The sequence below is a fragment of the Diadema antillarum genome, unplaced genomic scaffold (genome assembly GCF_040938485.1).
Source record: "Diadema antillarum isolate AM-2024a unplaced genomic scaffold, OU_Dant_1.0 scf00000205, whole genome shotgun sequence".
Classification (NCBI taxonomy): domain Eukaryota; kingdom Metazoa; phylum Echinodermata; class Echinoidea; order Diadematoida; family Diadematidae; genus Diadema; species Diadema antillarum.
The window spans coordinates 2,082,744-2,097,615 of record NW_027271094.1 but is presented as its reverse complement, the minus strand read 5'-3'; the positions used below and the strand labels follow the sequence as shown (position 1 = coordinate 2,097,615).

The window sequence follows — 14,872 nt, the reverse complement described above, 5'->3', positions numbered from 1 at the left end:
TCATGTACCATGTCATGTACCATGTTTCATGTCATGAAATCATATAGCCATAAGATCAATGGCTTCTACAACAACGCAGTCAATCACATAAAAGGTAACCATGAAGCGACTGACTGCTAAGTCTAAACCGAATTGGCAACGGCGGGGATTCCCCGGCTAGTGCGCGTCGCGTTTTCTTGGCGCACTGTCACAGACGTGCAGTGAAGGATGGAAGATTTTGATGCTACGCTTGCGGATATCTCACTAGGAGATTGCTTCGACAAGTTTCTATGCGTACAATATTGTATAGAACCCCCAGACAAGGAAGATTGTGATTTTGAGAGTTGGAGAGGGCTTGCTGGCGCTCACCTTTGACCCTGTAGGAGGTAAGAATATTACAATAATCTTCGTCGTGTTTCGTTAGCACATGATGCATTGAATATACAATGTATTTTCAAGATACAAATTTTCATCACTGTCGTGTACCATGTCCAGGGTATGGTAGAAATGACTAATATCACCAGACATGATGACTGTATACAATGTAGTTGTACATATAACTCTCGCCTAAAGGCACATTGCCCCTTGCTCCCCCCCCCCCCCCCCCAAAAAAAAAAAAAAAAAATCAATCCTTTTACACGTAGAATTATGTTACGTGCGTGAAGTTTTCGGAATTACAGTAATTTATGCTTGCATGCAGGATGACCGTTGTGGCATTAAGCAAATTTTCTCTGTACTCACATTTCAATTGTCTGATCAACCTTTGATTTTTCGTTAAGGCCAGGAGCTGCACCCCATTGAATGGTTTATGAGACCCCGTTGATAATTTCTGCTGCTTCTAATGGGAGGGGGGGGGGGGGGGGAGGTGTATCACCCCTTAATGTAATAGCAACGCTATATGTAATATCGACCCTACATATAATATACCTTAACCCTAAATGTAATAACAATCCTTGTGGCTTTAACTTAAAAATATGATACATTTTTAAGCTAAATGTAATACATTTTAAACCTACACGTATCAACCGGAGACAACCCTAAATGTAATGCATGTCAACCCTAAAAGATATAATTCTGCCCTATTAAAGGTCCAGTTTTTCAAGATATCACATTTGCTGCATATGTATAGGTCTGTTGTGTCACAAAACATCCTACCATATAAAATTTTTGCAATAAAGCCTAAATTATTAGGAGATATCAGTATATTTGTTGTTGTAATAAACTGTAACTGTAGACGGTTTAGTCTGGGAACATTTTTATTATAACTATTGTTCACATTTTGTGTATTTAACAATACTTAACATCAATAATACTGATTCAAATTTTTCAGTGGTTGTTTTTATCCCTAACTCACATGTTAGAACTATTTTAAAGCACTAAAGCTGGGTTTTTGTTTCATCTGCAAGTGGTAAATTATGCCTTTAAATGTAAAAAGTGTACATGTCAACCCTAAATGTAATATACCGACCATGATTTAATAATTTTTAACCCAAAATGTAATCCATTTTAACCCTAATAACGACCCTAAATGTAATATCCCCCTAAATGTCACGTGATACTTCTTATCACTAAATGTTTCTCAATAATGTCACATGATTTGTCTGGGCACGCAATTATACAAAAGGTAAACTTCTCAGTTTAATTTTAGACGCTCCTGCAAAGCGAATTCAAGATAGTACTATCTTGAACTTTTTGTTCGAATATTATCAATGAAATTTCAATGAAACTATTTTACCTACACGTTCACCATTATTGCTAAATTATAATTCACTTCTACGTGAATAAGGAGTGGGATACATCCGTGGGAAACACGCATCGTATTTAGATCAAATTCTACTTGAACAAAGTATAAAAAAAAATCAAATATTAGCATAGAAATGACAGACAATAAAAACATTCCTCTAATAGGTTATTTCCAAATATCATCTGACTCATTTAGCCGTCCTATACAGTCTGAGTACAATGGTACCCGACCTGGGAGTAAACTCAATGACGTACCTGAGCTGCATAGCATCCTGTAGTTGTGCAAAAATAACAGCATTCGTTGTTTTCATATAATCGGGCGCGTCAATGGCGAACTGTAGGCCCTACGTAAATGCCCTGTATCACCGCGCCGTGTGTTACCATATGAGAATATATCACTATAGTTGATTCACTCATATACGCAAATTGCCTCTTCGTGACTGGCCCGTAGCATTTTCGGCTACTCATGTCCCACTATTTCTGTTGTAGTTAAACTTGTGTAATATAATGTTTTCTTAATGCTGTCTGCTATAGTTTCCTTCTTCTTTACCCCCCCCCCCCCCCTTGATTTCATGTATGCGGCACATCCAGTCTGCATCTTTTAAGACCAACAATAGTTGCTTAGATTTGGTTTTGTTGTTTACCCAGGAAAAATCACACAAAGTCTCATTTTTTCCTTTGATTAGATATACTCAAAGTTAATTAGGTCCATGTGACATAGTTTTTAATTCTCTTACCTTTATTATACACTCACACAGACATTTTGCATTTCAACCATCATTCCGTGTTCATGATTGTTTACAGTTTTGTTATTGTTATTTTACGGTTATTACATTTAGCGTTAAATGTACATTACATTAAAGTTAGGGTTGTTAGTACATTTAGGGTAGATATTACATTTAGAGTTAAGATGTATTATATTTAGGGTGGATGTTACATTTAGGGTTGACATGTATCACATTTAGGGTTGTATTTACATTTAGGGTTGACATTATAGGGTTTTCTCCGCGGTTATTACGTTAAGGGTAAAAATGATTACATTTAAGGTTAAGGAGTAATACATTTAGGGTCGATATTACATTTAGCGTTGTTATTACATTCAAGGATAATACAAAGGGTTCCAAAAGCATCCCCCTTTCCCGGTGGAAATTAGGACGGGATTTTTCGGAAAATCATGCATTTTCAGTATAATTTATCACGGGCCTATTGTTTATAGTAACATTTAAAAAAAAAAAACGAAGGTGTGTGTGTGAAAAGGGATTAAAAGTTCCAATACACGAAATGCACGGCCTTAGATACTTTATTACTATAGGCCTAAATAAAAAAAAAAAGAGAAGGAAAGTCGGATGATAGTTAGGATGAGAGATGCTATAAATTACTAGTACTGTATTCTAATGCATTTTCCAGCCAGTAATAAGGACATGTAATAATGCTCAAATACATGTCTTGTCCTGCAGTTACAAATACTCTGCTTCGTGACCTGCTCAACCTTGCTTTCGGAAGTACTACTTGTACAGACAATTCCCCATTATGCCTGTCATCGGGGTGTGCTCTTCAGCTCTTGAGGCCAACGTCGGATCCGTTCTGTCGCTGCTCAGGAAGCTGAAGGGAGTCGAAGTCAAGTTCATCAAGCTCCCGTACAACGATTTGGACAATTTCCGGTTGACCGCTGGAAGTGTTGATGGCATTATTCTTTGCCATTCGATACACAACCGACGCTTTTCCATCACAGATGTGCTTGACGCACACTATAACAAGTTTTTGCCTCATGCCAGAGATGTCTTAGGTGAATACTTGTACATGTATGGGTATAATGCATCTATGTCATGTGTGTGTGTGTGTGTGTGTGCAATCGGTACGTGACCACCGATTAATCATTCTTGTCCTATTCAAATTGATATATGATGGGTACTAGCACAAAAAATCCATACGCAACTCTGGCTTAGAATCTCTTACTTGAAAAACCAAACCAAAACAAAACAAACAAACAAACAAAACCTCAACACGCAAACCATTGATTTGAATTACTTTATTTATTGCAAATGACATAAGATAATAGATAACACGATAAAAGATATTTTTCCCTATATCAATAGTCGATGTACCTACACAGCAAATCAAAATCTTCGTCCTTTGGCAAGACTGTGTATAGGGACACTCATAACGCTGTAGAGATGTTCTGTTTGGAAGATTACAGTGTGGTATCTTCAATTCAAAATCAATTCAAACGTTTTGTTTTCCCTTAACAAATACCAAGAATACAAAATAATGAGTGCAATTGAATACATACATTTACATTCGACATCATCATCACTCCTGAAGCCACCGTTCCTCTATGTGCGAAATTTTGTCAAACTATGTCTAACACACTCCCACATTTTTAACCAAACGGATCTACAGAGGCTTAAAAGTCGTTTTAATGTACACATGCATTGGTTTCACTGAGGCATAGACAGTATCTATTGAAAAAGTTTCTTGAAGTTTTGATACTCATATTTTGACTCATAATGTCTGTTTTTTCTCATTTCGACAGGCAAGCAGAATGTGGCTGTGATTGGCCATGATTTCGCATGGCCACTCACATCAAAAGAAACTCGTGGGAAAGGCGATCACTCAGCCCAGAAGAAGGCACTCATGAACAGCTTCCGGGTCACACAGCCAACAGCATTCGAGTGCTCCTCGCTCACCTTGGTGTGCGGCAAGCTTGACTCGACAGGGCTGCACATGGACAAGGAAGACCAGGACATGCTGATAGAGTTTGGCTTGAAAGTCCGTCCCAGAGAAAAGTCACCTGGCAGCGACGATATTGCTGTAGTTCTAGGCAAATGGTTCCAAATATTCCTTGTGTGGACAATTCAGATTTGGGTGTTCCCATATCTGCCTTTATTTCTGGATTGCTTTTTTACAGGTCTCTATTTGCTCTTCGTCTCGTGGCAGTGTGTTGAAATCCGGAATAATGGTGTAAAAGGCCAAGAGAACATTTTCCTGGTTGTATCGAGAGTAATCGTTCTAGTCCAAGGTGATTACCTGGTGATTGTTGTTCTCAAACCTGAGCTGACGTATCTTCAGGTCTGCTTGCTAATCGTCGTCCTCATTGTATATACACTGCCACTGCTTGCTTTGACCTGTCAGATTGCCATAATTCAGCGATCAGCCCACAAGGAGCGTAAGAATTTCGGAGATATACTCGGTCCCCGTGACTGGTCATCTTACCCGCTGTGGCAAATTCACTATCGATTCTGGGTCGTCAGTCTTAGCTCCTTGTCTGGGGGAAGACAAAATCCCTAGAGCGTCGTCACCAGCTCGACCTTTACCAAGTACCGAAAACTCCCATTATATAACGAAGTCCTTGCGGGACCGGCACTTTCGTTGTATCAAAATTTCGTTATATGCGAACAAATAAAACGTTTAAGGATATCTAATCAACATCTTAAGGAACTGAACTTTACATTGTTGTATTCGAAATTCCGTTCTATCCGTGTTCGTTAAAACGAGAGTCCACGAGCTGTAGCGTGTTATTTGATTCTGATCATAACATGAAACATTTGTTATGAGTGAAACGTAATAATTAATGATTACTATAACACCAAGGATGATAATGACATTTATAACACTGAAAGGTAAATCGACAATTGAGTAAAAGAAAAGTGTTCCATTATGTTAATGATACTGAAAAAAGTTTTACATATATACACTAGCAGGAACGTTTGAAGGCATTTGGCTCCTAGCTTTAAATGGACTTCAGATATTGCTGTATCTGATTATAATGTTATTTTCCCCATTTCTCGTTGATCAAAACGAAACAAGACGAGTGCAGATTTCATAACGCGTCATCATGGTTTTTAGTGATGATTACCATGAAGAAAGGACAATTAGTGTTAGCTTTCCTCATGCGTTTTGATAATCATTCAACTCTTCCATTATGACGCATGTTGAAGTTGTTTTTTGTTTGCTTGTTTTTTGAGGACTTAACTTGTTGCAATTTTGTGAAAAACACATTGATTTGGATGCTTATGGAGCCGGCTCTTTTTTCCCTAACATGTCATCAAAAGTTTTACAACGACTTTTCACAATACGACAGTGATAGTCGACAGCAAGTACAATGTATGTATAAGGATTTCAACAGGAACTGCATTGAGACTTTCCTTTGTAAGTCACTGCTTCTGAAGGTGTTCACTCCAACACTCACTTTGGAAAGCCGGTGAAGGTCATTGACCTCTTGTGCTTTGTCCAAGGTGATGGACCTGTCTATGGAACGCGCCTTTGCCTGTCGAATCATACCAAATGAAGGGAAAAGAGGACAAAAAGAAGACGATAATGATGAAGACGATGAAGAAGAAGAGTAGAAGAGGGACGGGGAGGAGGAGGAGAAGAAGGGGAAGATAAAGAAGAAGGAGGAGATTAAGAAAGAGGAGGAGGGGCAAGAAGAAGAAGGAGAAGGAGAAGGAAGGGAGCTGAGGAAGAGGGAAAAGGAGAAGCAGGGGAAGAAGAGGGTAAAGACAAATAACTGCGAAATTTATTATTCTTCAAGAAAGCAATAGACTGAATTAATTAAGTTCGCTGTTTTCATACATTTCAGTTCGTAGATATCAGTTGAATAATTTTGTAAGAACGATAAACAACCTGCGTTTTGAAAAGGATTGTGCGTCCTTCTTTTTGTAGGGAGATATGCTTCCAAAAGTCGTAATTTGTTAATGTTTATACTGTGAATGACAGTCAATTAGATGTTCGTCAATTTGGTCGTGTTTAACCTTTAACTGTTAACTCATTAGTAATATTTGTGGCATCTAAAGACCTACATTATCATTCCCCCTTCGTAATTACTATCGAAAGTAAAGCTCTCTTATGTTTTCATATCCATATGTCCGTTTCATATTCTGTCAAAATCATGTCAATATTCTAGATTGTTGCTTTGTACAAATCCAGAGGTAGTGATGGTCAATTGCAATTGCACGTTATATATAGGGTTTTTGTTTTCCAGCTTGTATAACGCGTGTTAGTCTGTATAGGCCTACAGTTGTCTGGGGTGAGAATATTCTCAATCTGCCATAGTTACTTAGTGTATATCTGTATCTGTCGGCGTGTAGCTTACTTGCTGTGAGGACCATCACGTTTTAGATTGGAGCTTTTTGAAACCAAAACCCATGAGGTGTCATACTTGTAGCAACCACAACAACAATAAAACTACCACAACTACTACCGCAACAACAACGACAATAACAATGCAAACATGAACATATCACTCTACCGTGTACATACTACATTTGGAAGGTGTTCATTCAAGATTTGGTGTTGCAAGCTTGATAGAACCGATTAGTCATGGAATGTAAGAGAAATTTTACTAAATACTGACAATATCATCATTGTATTTGATTGGTAAAAATTTTCTATGCTTTCGAGAACAATTGAAGAGAGTTAAGCTGGAAACATTTTGTGGAGCCCAAAAGATCGACATGAATTGAGTTGGGGCAATGCATATTATGACACATGGGACACGCTAAATTTTTTCGAAAAATTTGCATTTTTTTTTGTTCTATGTTATTTTTGCATCTCTGTCTCTGTATATAAAGGAAGTTCTTGACAGAACATGAGAATGATAACCAGAGTATGGCCAGTCAAAGTTTATGTGAGGCATCACAGAAAAACAAGGTCACTTCCACAGTGGGTACTCCTGCTGACAAGTATAGGGTTTAGTCCCCAATTGCGAGTTCATTATTACGACTGAATCCGGGAGTACATTGTATACTTTGAGCTGAAAATGGACGCCTGCTCTTTATTTGGTTGTTGTTTTGTTTTGTTTTGTTTTTTTAATGAGTGTCACAGTGGAACATGGCGAGGAATATGACAACTTGCTGTATAACGCCTTTGGAGATTTTTTTTTTCTTTTTTTGCGGACATGATCGCCATCCTTAATGTGTACGAGATGGAAAAATCATAAGAAGCCCAACACATCTAAAGACAAGGAGTGCAATGAACTGATATTTACGTCAAATTGTAAAAATAAGATCTAAATTTTATTGCAAATTGTTTTGACTGCCGGCAAACATTAGCCCTTTTTTTTGTTTTAGAAAATTGGAAATGTACACATGTAGGTCTAATTGAGAGGGACGAAAATAATGTAAGTGACCATGAACAATCTTGAATTGCGTAGGAACAACATAAGTAGCCGACAACTCTTGTGTTCATACATAATAAGTCATATCATGAAGGCAGTATTCGTTTTCATTCTAGTAGGAAATTAATCCAATAATAGCTCTGGTGCACAAATAGTAGAGAGCATAAAGACTGTTGTTTTACATTGTATCAGAAAATCATTGTTAATTACTGTCTATCAATAGTACAAATAAAGCCAATCAGCTCAGTTCTCCACTCATATTAAGTAGGAAATCATTCTGATAATACTGGTACAATGGGCTAACTTTTGTTAATTTTGAAAATTATTGTGAAAATATATCTCATTTCACGTTAGCTTATCATTGATTAAGAATGTTGTAAGTCTTGAAGATATACAAAATTCTTGTACAGTAAAAATATTCCTTGCTCTAATCTACTGATGTTTAGGAAATCCAATTCAGTTCAATTCAATTTCATTTCCATCAAACAAAGAGTGAAACAAAATACAAAGCTTTCATTGAACAACTCATATTGTTTGATCATAATGAATATTATTGAAAAAAAATATCGCAATGTGAAGCGTAGAGTATATAAGAAGATGTGGTGTGCACATTTAAGTAGAATAGCTACAAACACCAATTAATGCATGTTTTGAAACTGAAAAGAAGTATAGAAAACTGAAAAGTATAGTATAGTAGTATATATAGTATAGTATAGTTAACCGAAAAGTAAGTATAGAAAAGAATGGTCCGGTAAAAAGCAAGGCTATAGTATTATGTGAGATACTATTATTTTCTGTCTCCTGTCACTCTCCCACTCTCTCATTTCTCTATTTTGTCGTCACTAAACAAAAGCAAATAGCATGAAACAATGAGTTCGTATTGCAAATTCAGAGCAATATAGCCCTTTGTATGCCTACTATCATAACCGCAATATGTTTTTTAATTTCAGCATTAAACTTTCGCTTCCGTATAATTATTTCTGTGTTGCTTCCCATCCTTTAATGTCCCCATTCACTTGTATAATATGCAAGTTAGACCGGTTGCCCTGTGTGATTAACGAGATGCCCATGCTGGAGAGAAACTTCTATTTTTCATCCAAATCTCAGTGATTGTGCAAGAATTGGTAATTTGTCCCTAAAAACAAATTTATCAAAAGAAAACCATGTCCTTTTCCCTTTGCCGTCCTAAGAGTAAAAAATAGAAAAAAAAGTCACTTACTGATTCTTACTGATCTGGCCGGACGAAGATTTTAGACCCCGATTCTCATCTCAAATGCGATTATGCTCTCAGAACTATTTTTCACGTGATGAACAAGTTTGACATCCCTAGCAACAACTCTTGTCATTACAATGTAGGCTTATGATGTTGCAACATCTCTTCCACATTTCATTTTCCTACAACTTGTATAAATGGGCTGACCTTCATCCCTCAATAGTTTACCATAAGACCATAAGTCAAGATTCATAGCGAATATACATCAAGTCCTTAAAATTCTCATAACAAAATAAATGTATAACCTTGGCACGGGTGGACAAGTGGGAGAGTGCATCACTTCTTCCCGGAGGTTTTACCACCCTGATCTAAAAACTAAAGAATGATAAAGTAGATGCGAGAGTGCTATGTTAAGTATCACACACACACACACACACACACACACACACACACACACACACACACACACACACACATACAAACGGTCTGCCAATTGCTCACAGCATCTCTGCAGCGATACGATCGACACTCAAGACAGGACTACATTCACGGGTATTCCCCGCAAAATCATGATGTTGATTTCCTGTCATGTCTTCGCTCTCAGAAATGATGCAAGAAGATGGAGTGTGGGACTTTTCCTGAGAGCATGATGGGATGCTGTCTGCATGATCACTTGCATTATTCCGTAGGTCGTTCTTTATGAGGAGTGGGATGCTGGTAGGATAGTCACTGTGGTTACTCGCAAGTGATCGGGACATAAAGCACGCGGCACTTATTCCTTTGTCTTGCAATCACCTATCAGAGACGACTCTATCTCGACACTTTAAAGAGCAAGACTGAACTATTGATCCGAGTGCTCTAGGAAACACGCTTCAAACTTCCTATCCTAGGTAAGTACTACTCATAAGCTTTAATAACTGTCATTGGTGTAGAGTTACTGTACTATACCTGCCTTAATTACGACAGTGATTGGGCACTGGTTGAAAGGTTCACGGTAAAGGTAAATAGATTAATATGATACATAGACATTAGTATCTGAGTGAGGTATATGAATGTGACAAAAATATCTGACGTGGTCTAATATAGCAGGAGTTGCAAGGTATATAATGCACCTTGTTTTGATTTCTTCATGGAATTTGACATTGACTATTGAATTTGGAGGAATGGCATTTAAAATGTGTGTTTGTGTGTGTGTGTGTGTGGTTATTGTTTCACCATTTCATTTTTGGGGGTGCACTCTACTGTGCACTGTACGGTATAAAGGGTGACTAGGCATATAATGTGAGTTGAAAAAGAGGTGAGAAATAGAAATAATATCCAGGGGTAGAGAGAGAGAGAGAGAGAGAGAAAGTTCCTGGGAATTTTGGAGGGGAAATAAAAAGACACCACATTACAATCTCCAATGTAATTTCACACGTAGAATTTATACACGCTCAACACACAAACTTCCCTTGAAAATATATCTTTCTAGTTGTCTTAGGTTTCCATGATAGGATAGAAAAAAAAATGGGGGCCCACGTAATGCGTATACCGGCTACACATGTAGATTATCACACACGATTTCACAGGATTGTGAATAAAACTATACAGGGTGTGTACACATATGATGTAAAGAAGAACTGTAGGCCTAATCGTAATTACAAAAAGTATAAAATTTCTATTTTGAGTAGATTCAGTAATTCACGTACATGTACTAGTACCTTAAGTCGCAGAGCTAAGTATGTAACTGTTTCTTCTTCACACGTTAATTCTTTGTCCATTGGAGTTATTACGCATGATACACTTACTGATAAAGAAAGTACTTCTTACAATCAATGCATACGAAGATCACAGCGCTGCTCTTCTTTGTTATTTGCCATAGTTTCACAAATATTCTTATTATGATTCAGGTTTCAGTAAAACAATTGACTCTTTGAATAAACCTAGAAACATGTCTTCAGACATATCAAAAGTTAAATACTAGTATAAATCAAATCAAAGGGTTATCAGAATCTTTTAAAAAAACATCCTTTCTTGTTTTAAAGATAATCGCAAACATGGCAATTTCAATACGTGACTGTGATGAGCGTCTTAAGCGATGAATGAATCTATAATGATGATGATGATAATAATGATAATGATAATAATAATAATAATAATAATGATAATATTAATAATAATTGATGTTTTGACAGCGCTTAATGCAAAGTTTTAAAGCGCCTTACATTTATCATAATTAAACCAAAGCAAAATCTATAATTTACATATTTTAAAGAATGTCAAAGCAAAACATATTTTGAATAGTTGATATAGATGTTAATACCGTCATAGCTAAGTCGTGCAAAAAGTAATGTAAACCAAATGTTATTGACATTATGTGAGCGAATTCAGTTACATTATATTTAAAACATGATAATACTTTATTTCAGTTGGGAGAACAACTTGGGAAAGAGTCTAAGTGTGAATGATCATTTTCATTTCTATTTCCATCTAAGAATATTTGGCATCCTTACATTTTGATTTTTGTTTTAAAGTATGCTTTAATGTGATGGAACAAATTTTAATTCCATTTCAAAGTCCTGTCAGGCCAAATTATAAATACATGCGCAAAATCTTGATCTTGATTTCCTCACAGTTGTCAAGTTGCCAAAAAAAAAACCCAAAACAGATGAAATCATGCCGACAATAGGAGTATGTACATCAGCGCGGGAATCTAGCATCAAAGGTCTCCTTTCAGAGCTGGAAAAAATCACTGATGTGAAAGTGAAGTTCATCCAGCTGCCTTACAATGATTTGAAGAACTACCGACTACCAGCTGATGAGATCGATGGGGTAATTCTCTGTCACTCCATCCACAATCGCCGCTTTGCCATCACAGATGTTATGGATGCCCTCTACAATGAATTCTTACGTCATGCAGCTGCGACATTTGGTAGGGTTTTCCTTTTTTTTCACATTTAGATTCTGCACTTTACGTAATGATGACATAATTTTTAATCTTACAATTCAAGAGACTAAGATTAAAAGTAGCCAAGTCTCTGATGTTAATGTATGTTCTACAATTGCAATCTTTTGGGCTAATATTCACATAATGTTTACATACTTTCTGAAACTACTTTGTACTTTGTACTTTTCGTTAGCTTCGATCATTATCATAAAAGCAATACCATCATCTTTTGCACTTTAGTTGCTACATCATAATTATTTTGGAGAATTCTGCTTTGCCACTTTTTCCCTTTGTTTCTGCATAATCTTTGCAGGGAAATCCAACATTGTAGTGATTGCCCATGATTTCCAGTGGCCATTCAAATCACATGATCAGCATTCCAGACACTCTCAACTCAAGGGGGCTCAGATGGCCAAGTTTCGCATCCAGCAGCCGACGGTTTTCAAGAGCTCCTCCCTCGCTATGATCTGTGGCCGACTGGATGAAGAACTTGAGATGGATGAAGAGGACTGGACACAACTTGAAACTTTTGCCACTTGTGTTCACAAAGTGAAACCGATATCCAGCGCCTCTGGAGGTGATAAAATTAGGTGGATGCAAGACCTAGACATAACTCCCCAGCTGATGATAGTCATATTCCTTTTCTTACTTGCAATGTACTTTCTGTACAAGCTCGTTAAACGAACTATGATACTGGTTCTCAGCATAATAACTGTAGTTCTTGTCTGCTTGTTTTCGGAACAAATCTTTTCCTTTCTGTGGGAGAAATTTGCAAATGTACTTCAAAAGGTAAGATCCTTCCTGCATGCCTTCCTGGCCAACCTCTCTCATGGACTGAAGATCGTGTTAGCCATTTTAGCCATCTTAATTCTTCTGCTTGCAATATACTCACTGACAGGTCTTCTCATAGGAATCGCATCATTTGTTATTGGCAGCATAGTATTACCTTTAGTTCTTGTTTACTTGTTTTGGAGAAAACTTCTGCCCTTTCTGAGGCAGAAACTGCTTCATAAGTTAAGATCATTTCTAGCCAACGCCTCTACTGGTGTCAAAATTGTGGTAGCCATCATATTATTTCTGCTTGCAATGTGCTTACTGAATAGCTGCATTAAGCGAATTGTGTCTTTGATTTACAACGTGGCAAAAACTGTAATTTTTGTTTGCTTGATTCTATTACCAATCGTGTACTTTCTGTGGCAGAAATTGAATATGAGCTTCAAAACTCAGTGTCATTACTGGCAGAAGAATGTGAGTCGCTCGTCGATACAACAGTGGATGAACTATGCTAAGGGTTTCCTGAAAAGCTATAATTAGTGGCATATAAATCCTTAAAGATTCCCTGAAATACAAATGCATGTTGATTTGTGTTGATTTATGATACCCACAACATCACTTTTGCGGTGAACGAACATCTAGAAACATTCCATATATCTTAAACTAATTTTTCTTCTTTTTTTCTTCAGATTACTTGGACACACCCACAAAAAATCCCTCCAATCCAATATTGCTGTTGTGACCTCATCTGTCAATCATTGTTTAAGTACTGATATGTTTAACAAAAGACATGGGAATGCACCTTCCCCTCGACTCAGTATAATTTGCATGTTTCTGTGATATTGATGTGACTGAAAAAAAAAAACACAAAGACATGGCTAAGAATGAAATCAGTGAAATAAATCTATGTGCATTTTCTCTTTTGACATGGCCTTATGACCTTACAATAATCAGTCATTATAATGTATGCACATTTCAGGCGTCTTAGCCATCACAATTTAATCCTTTGTGATAAGCCTTGCTGGTCCGTTCTGTGGAATCCTATTCAACCTCCCAATGTCTTGGGATACAAAGCATTTTTCAAATAAATATACTAAAACTTTTCAATTCTTTGATACATATTATGTATTGAATGAAGAATTATTTTATGAAAAGTGTAATTATACCATGATTCTGGTATTGGTGACTCCCCCCCCCCCCCTTAACACCCACACACTAAGGTGGTCATCTGTGCCGCATGCGCGTTCCCGATTCTTCGCGAAAGGGGTACATCAGGGGCCCAAGTCGGGGGGGGGGGGGGGGAATCGTTGAAATAGGGGGTGTTTTACTATTTTCCCCTGAAATATTTTTAATCAGGGGTAATTTTCAAATCTTTCCCGAATAATCCTGAAATAGAGTTTCCGAACAGGATTAGTTTCAAACCCCCGAAATATTCATACTACTAATTTGTACACTGTATTAATGAAATTGCAGAAAATTGATGTAATTAAGAAAAAGGCATACAGAGAATAAATCAAATCAAATCAATCAAATCAGAAATAGGGGTATAGTGGAGCTCCTTGGTGTTTGCCCGATCTCCCGAATGTGCTTATACATTTGTACTGACAACATGTTTTGATACAAAGCATACCGGGCAGGCCTTTCCTTCGCAGGACATTTCGGCCACATGCGCTGCTTATACGTCATGCAGCTTTGCTAGATTCCCTTCGAAAAACTTCGAAAGGGGGTTATTTTGCTGGCTTCCCTTCCAAAAGCTAGTGATAGAGGGACAAAATCCTAACCCCTTCCCTATCTAGAATATGGAACAAGCATATGTGTATGGCTGACCGCCTGAGTAGGTGGGGGGAGGGAGTTTGTGGTGGTCAGTTTGGTGGTCAGATCACAGAAGCAATCAGGGTTATGACCTTCTATACATGCACTCTGGGTTTGTTTTTTTTTTGGAACTTTCATGAATCAATTTTTAATGTTTGATGTTGAAGGGATTGCCAAGCAATGTTTTTTTTTCATGGTGCTAGAATAGTGAGCAGTTGCTGAAATGTGTTTCCTGAAACAATATAAGGGTGTAGATCGAGATGATTATGATTTGAGAAAGGAAACATGAAATTTCAGTTAAAAACAACAA

General features: G+C 37.2%; 2 protein-coding genes across 2 annotated transcripts; both read left to right on the top strand.

The window, feature by feature from the left end:
* The first annotated feature begins 67 nt into the window (after nt 1-67).
* On the top strand, nt 68-6,781 carry LOC139724054 (uncharacterized). Its single transcript, XM_071635259.1, has 3 exons — nt 68-365; nt 3,180-3,508; nt 4,256-6,781. The coding sequence occupies exons 2-3, from the start codon at nt 3,253-3,255 to the stop codon at nt 5,008-5,010; spliced, it is 1,011 nt and encodes a 336-aa protein (XP_071491360.1). The 5' UTR covers nt 68-365; nt 3,180-3,252; the 3' UTR covers nt 5,011-6,781.
* Nucleotides 6,782-9,667: 2,886 nt separating this feature from the next.
* On the top strand, nt 9,668-13,265 carry LOC139724043 (uncharacterized). Its single transcript, XM_071635241.1, has 4 exons — nt 9,668-9,940; nt 11,665-11,961; nt 12,290-12,553; nt 13,177-13,265. Exons 2-4 carry the CDS (start codon nt 11,706-11,708, stop codon nt 13,263-13,265), a joined length of 609 nt encoding a protein of 202 aa, XP_071491342.1. The 5' UTR covers nt 9,668-9,940; nt 11,665-11,705.
* Nucleotides 13,266-14,872: the final 1,607 nt, after the last annotated feature.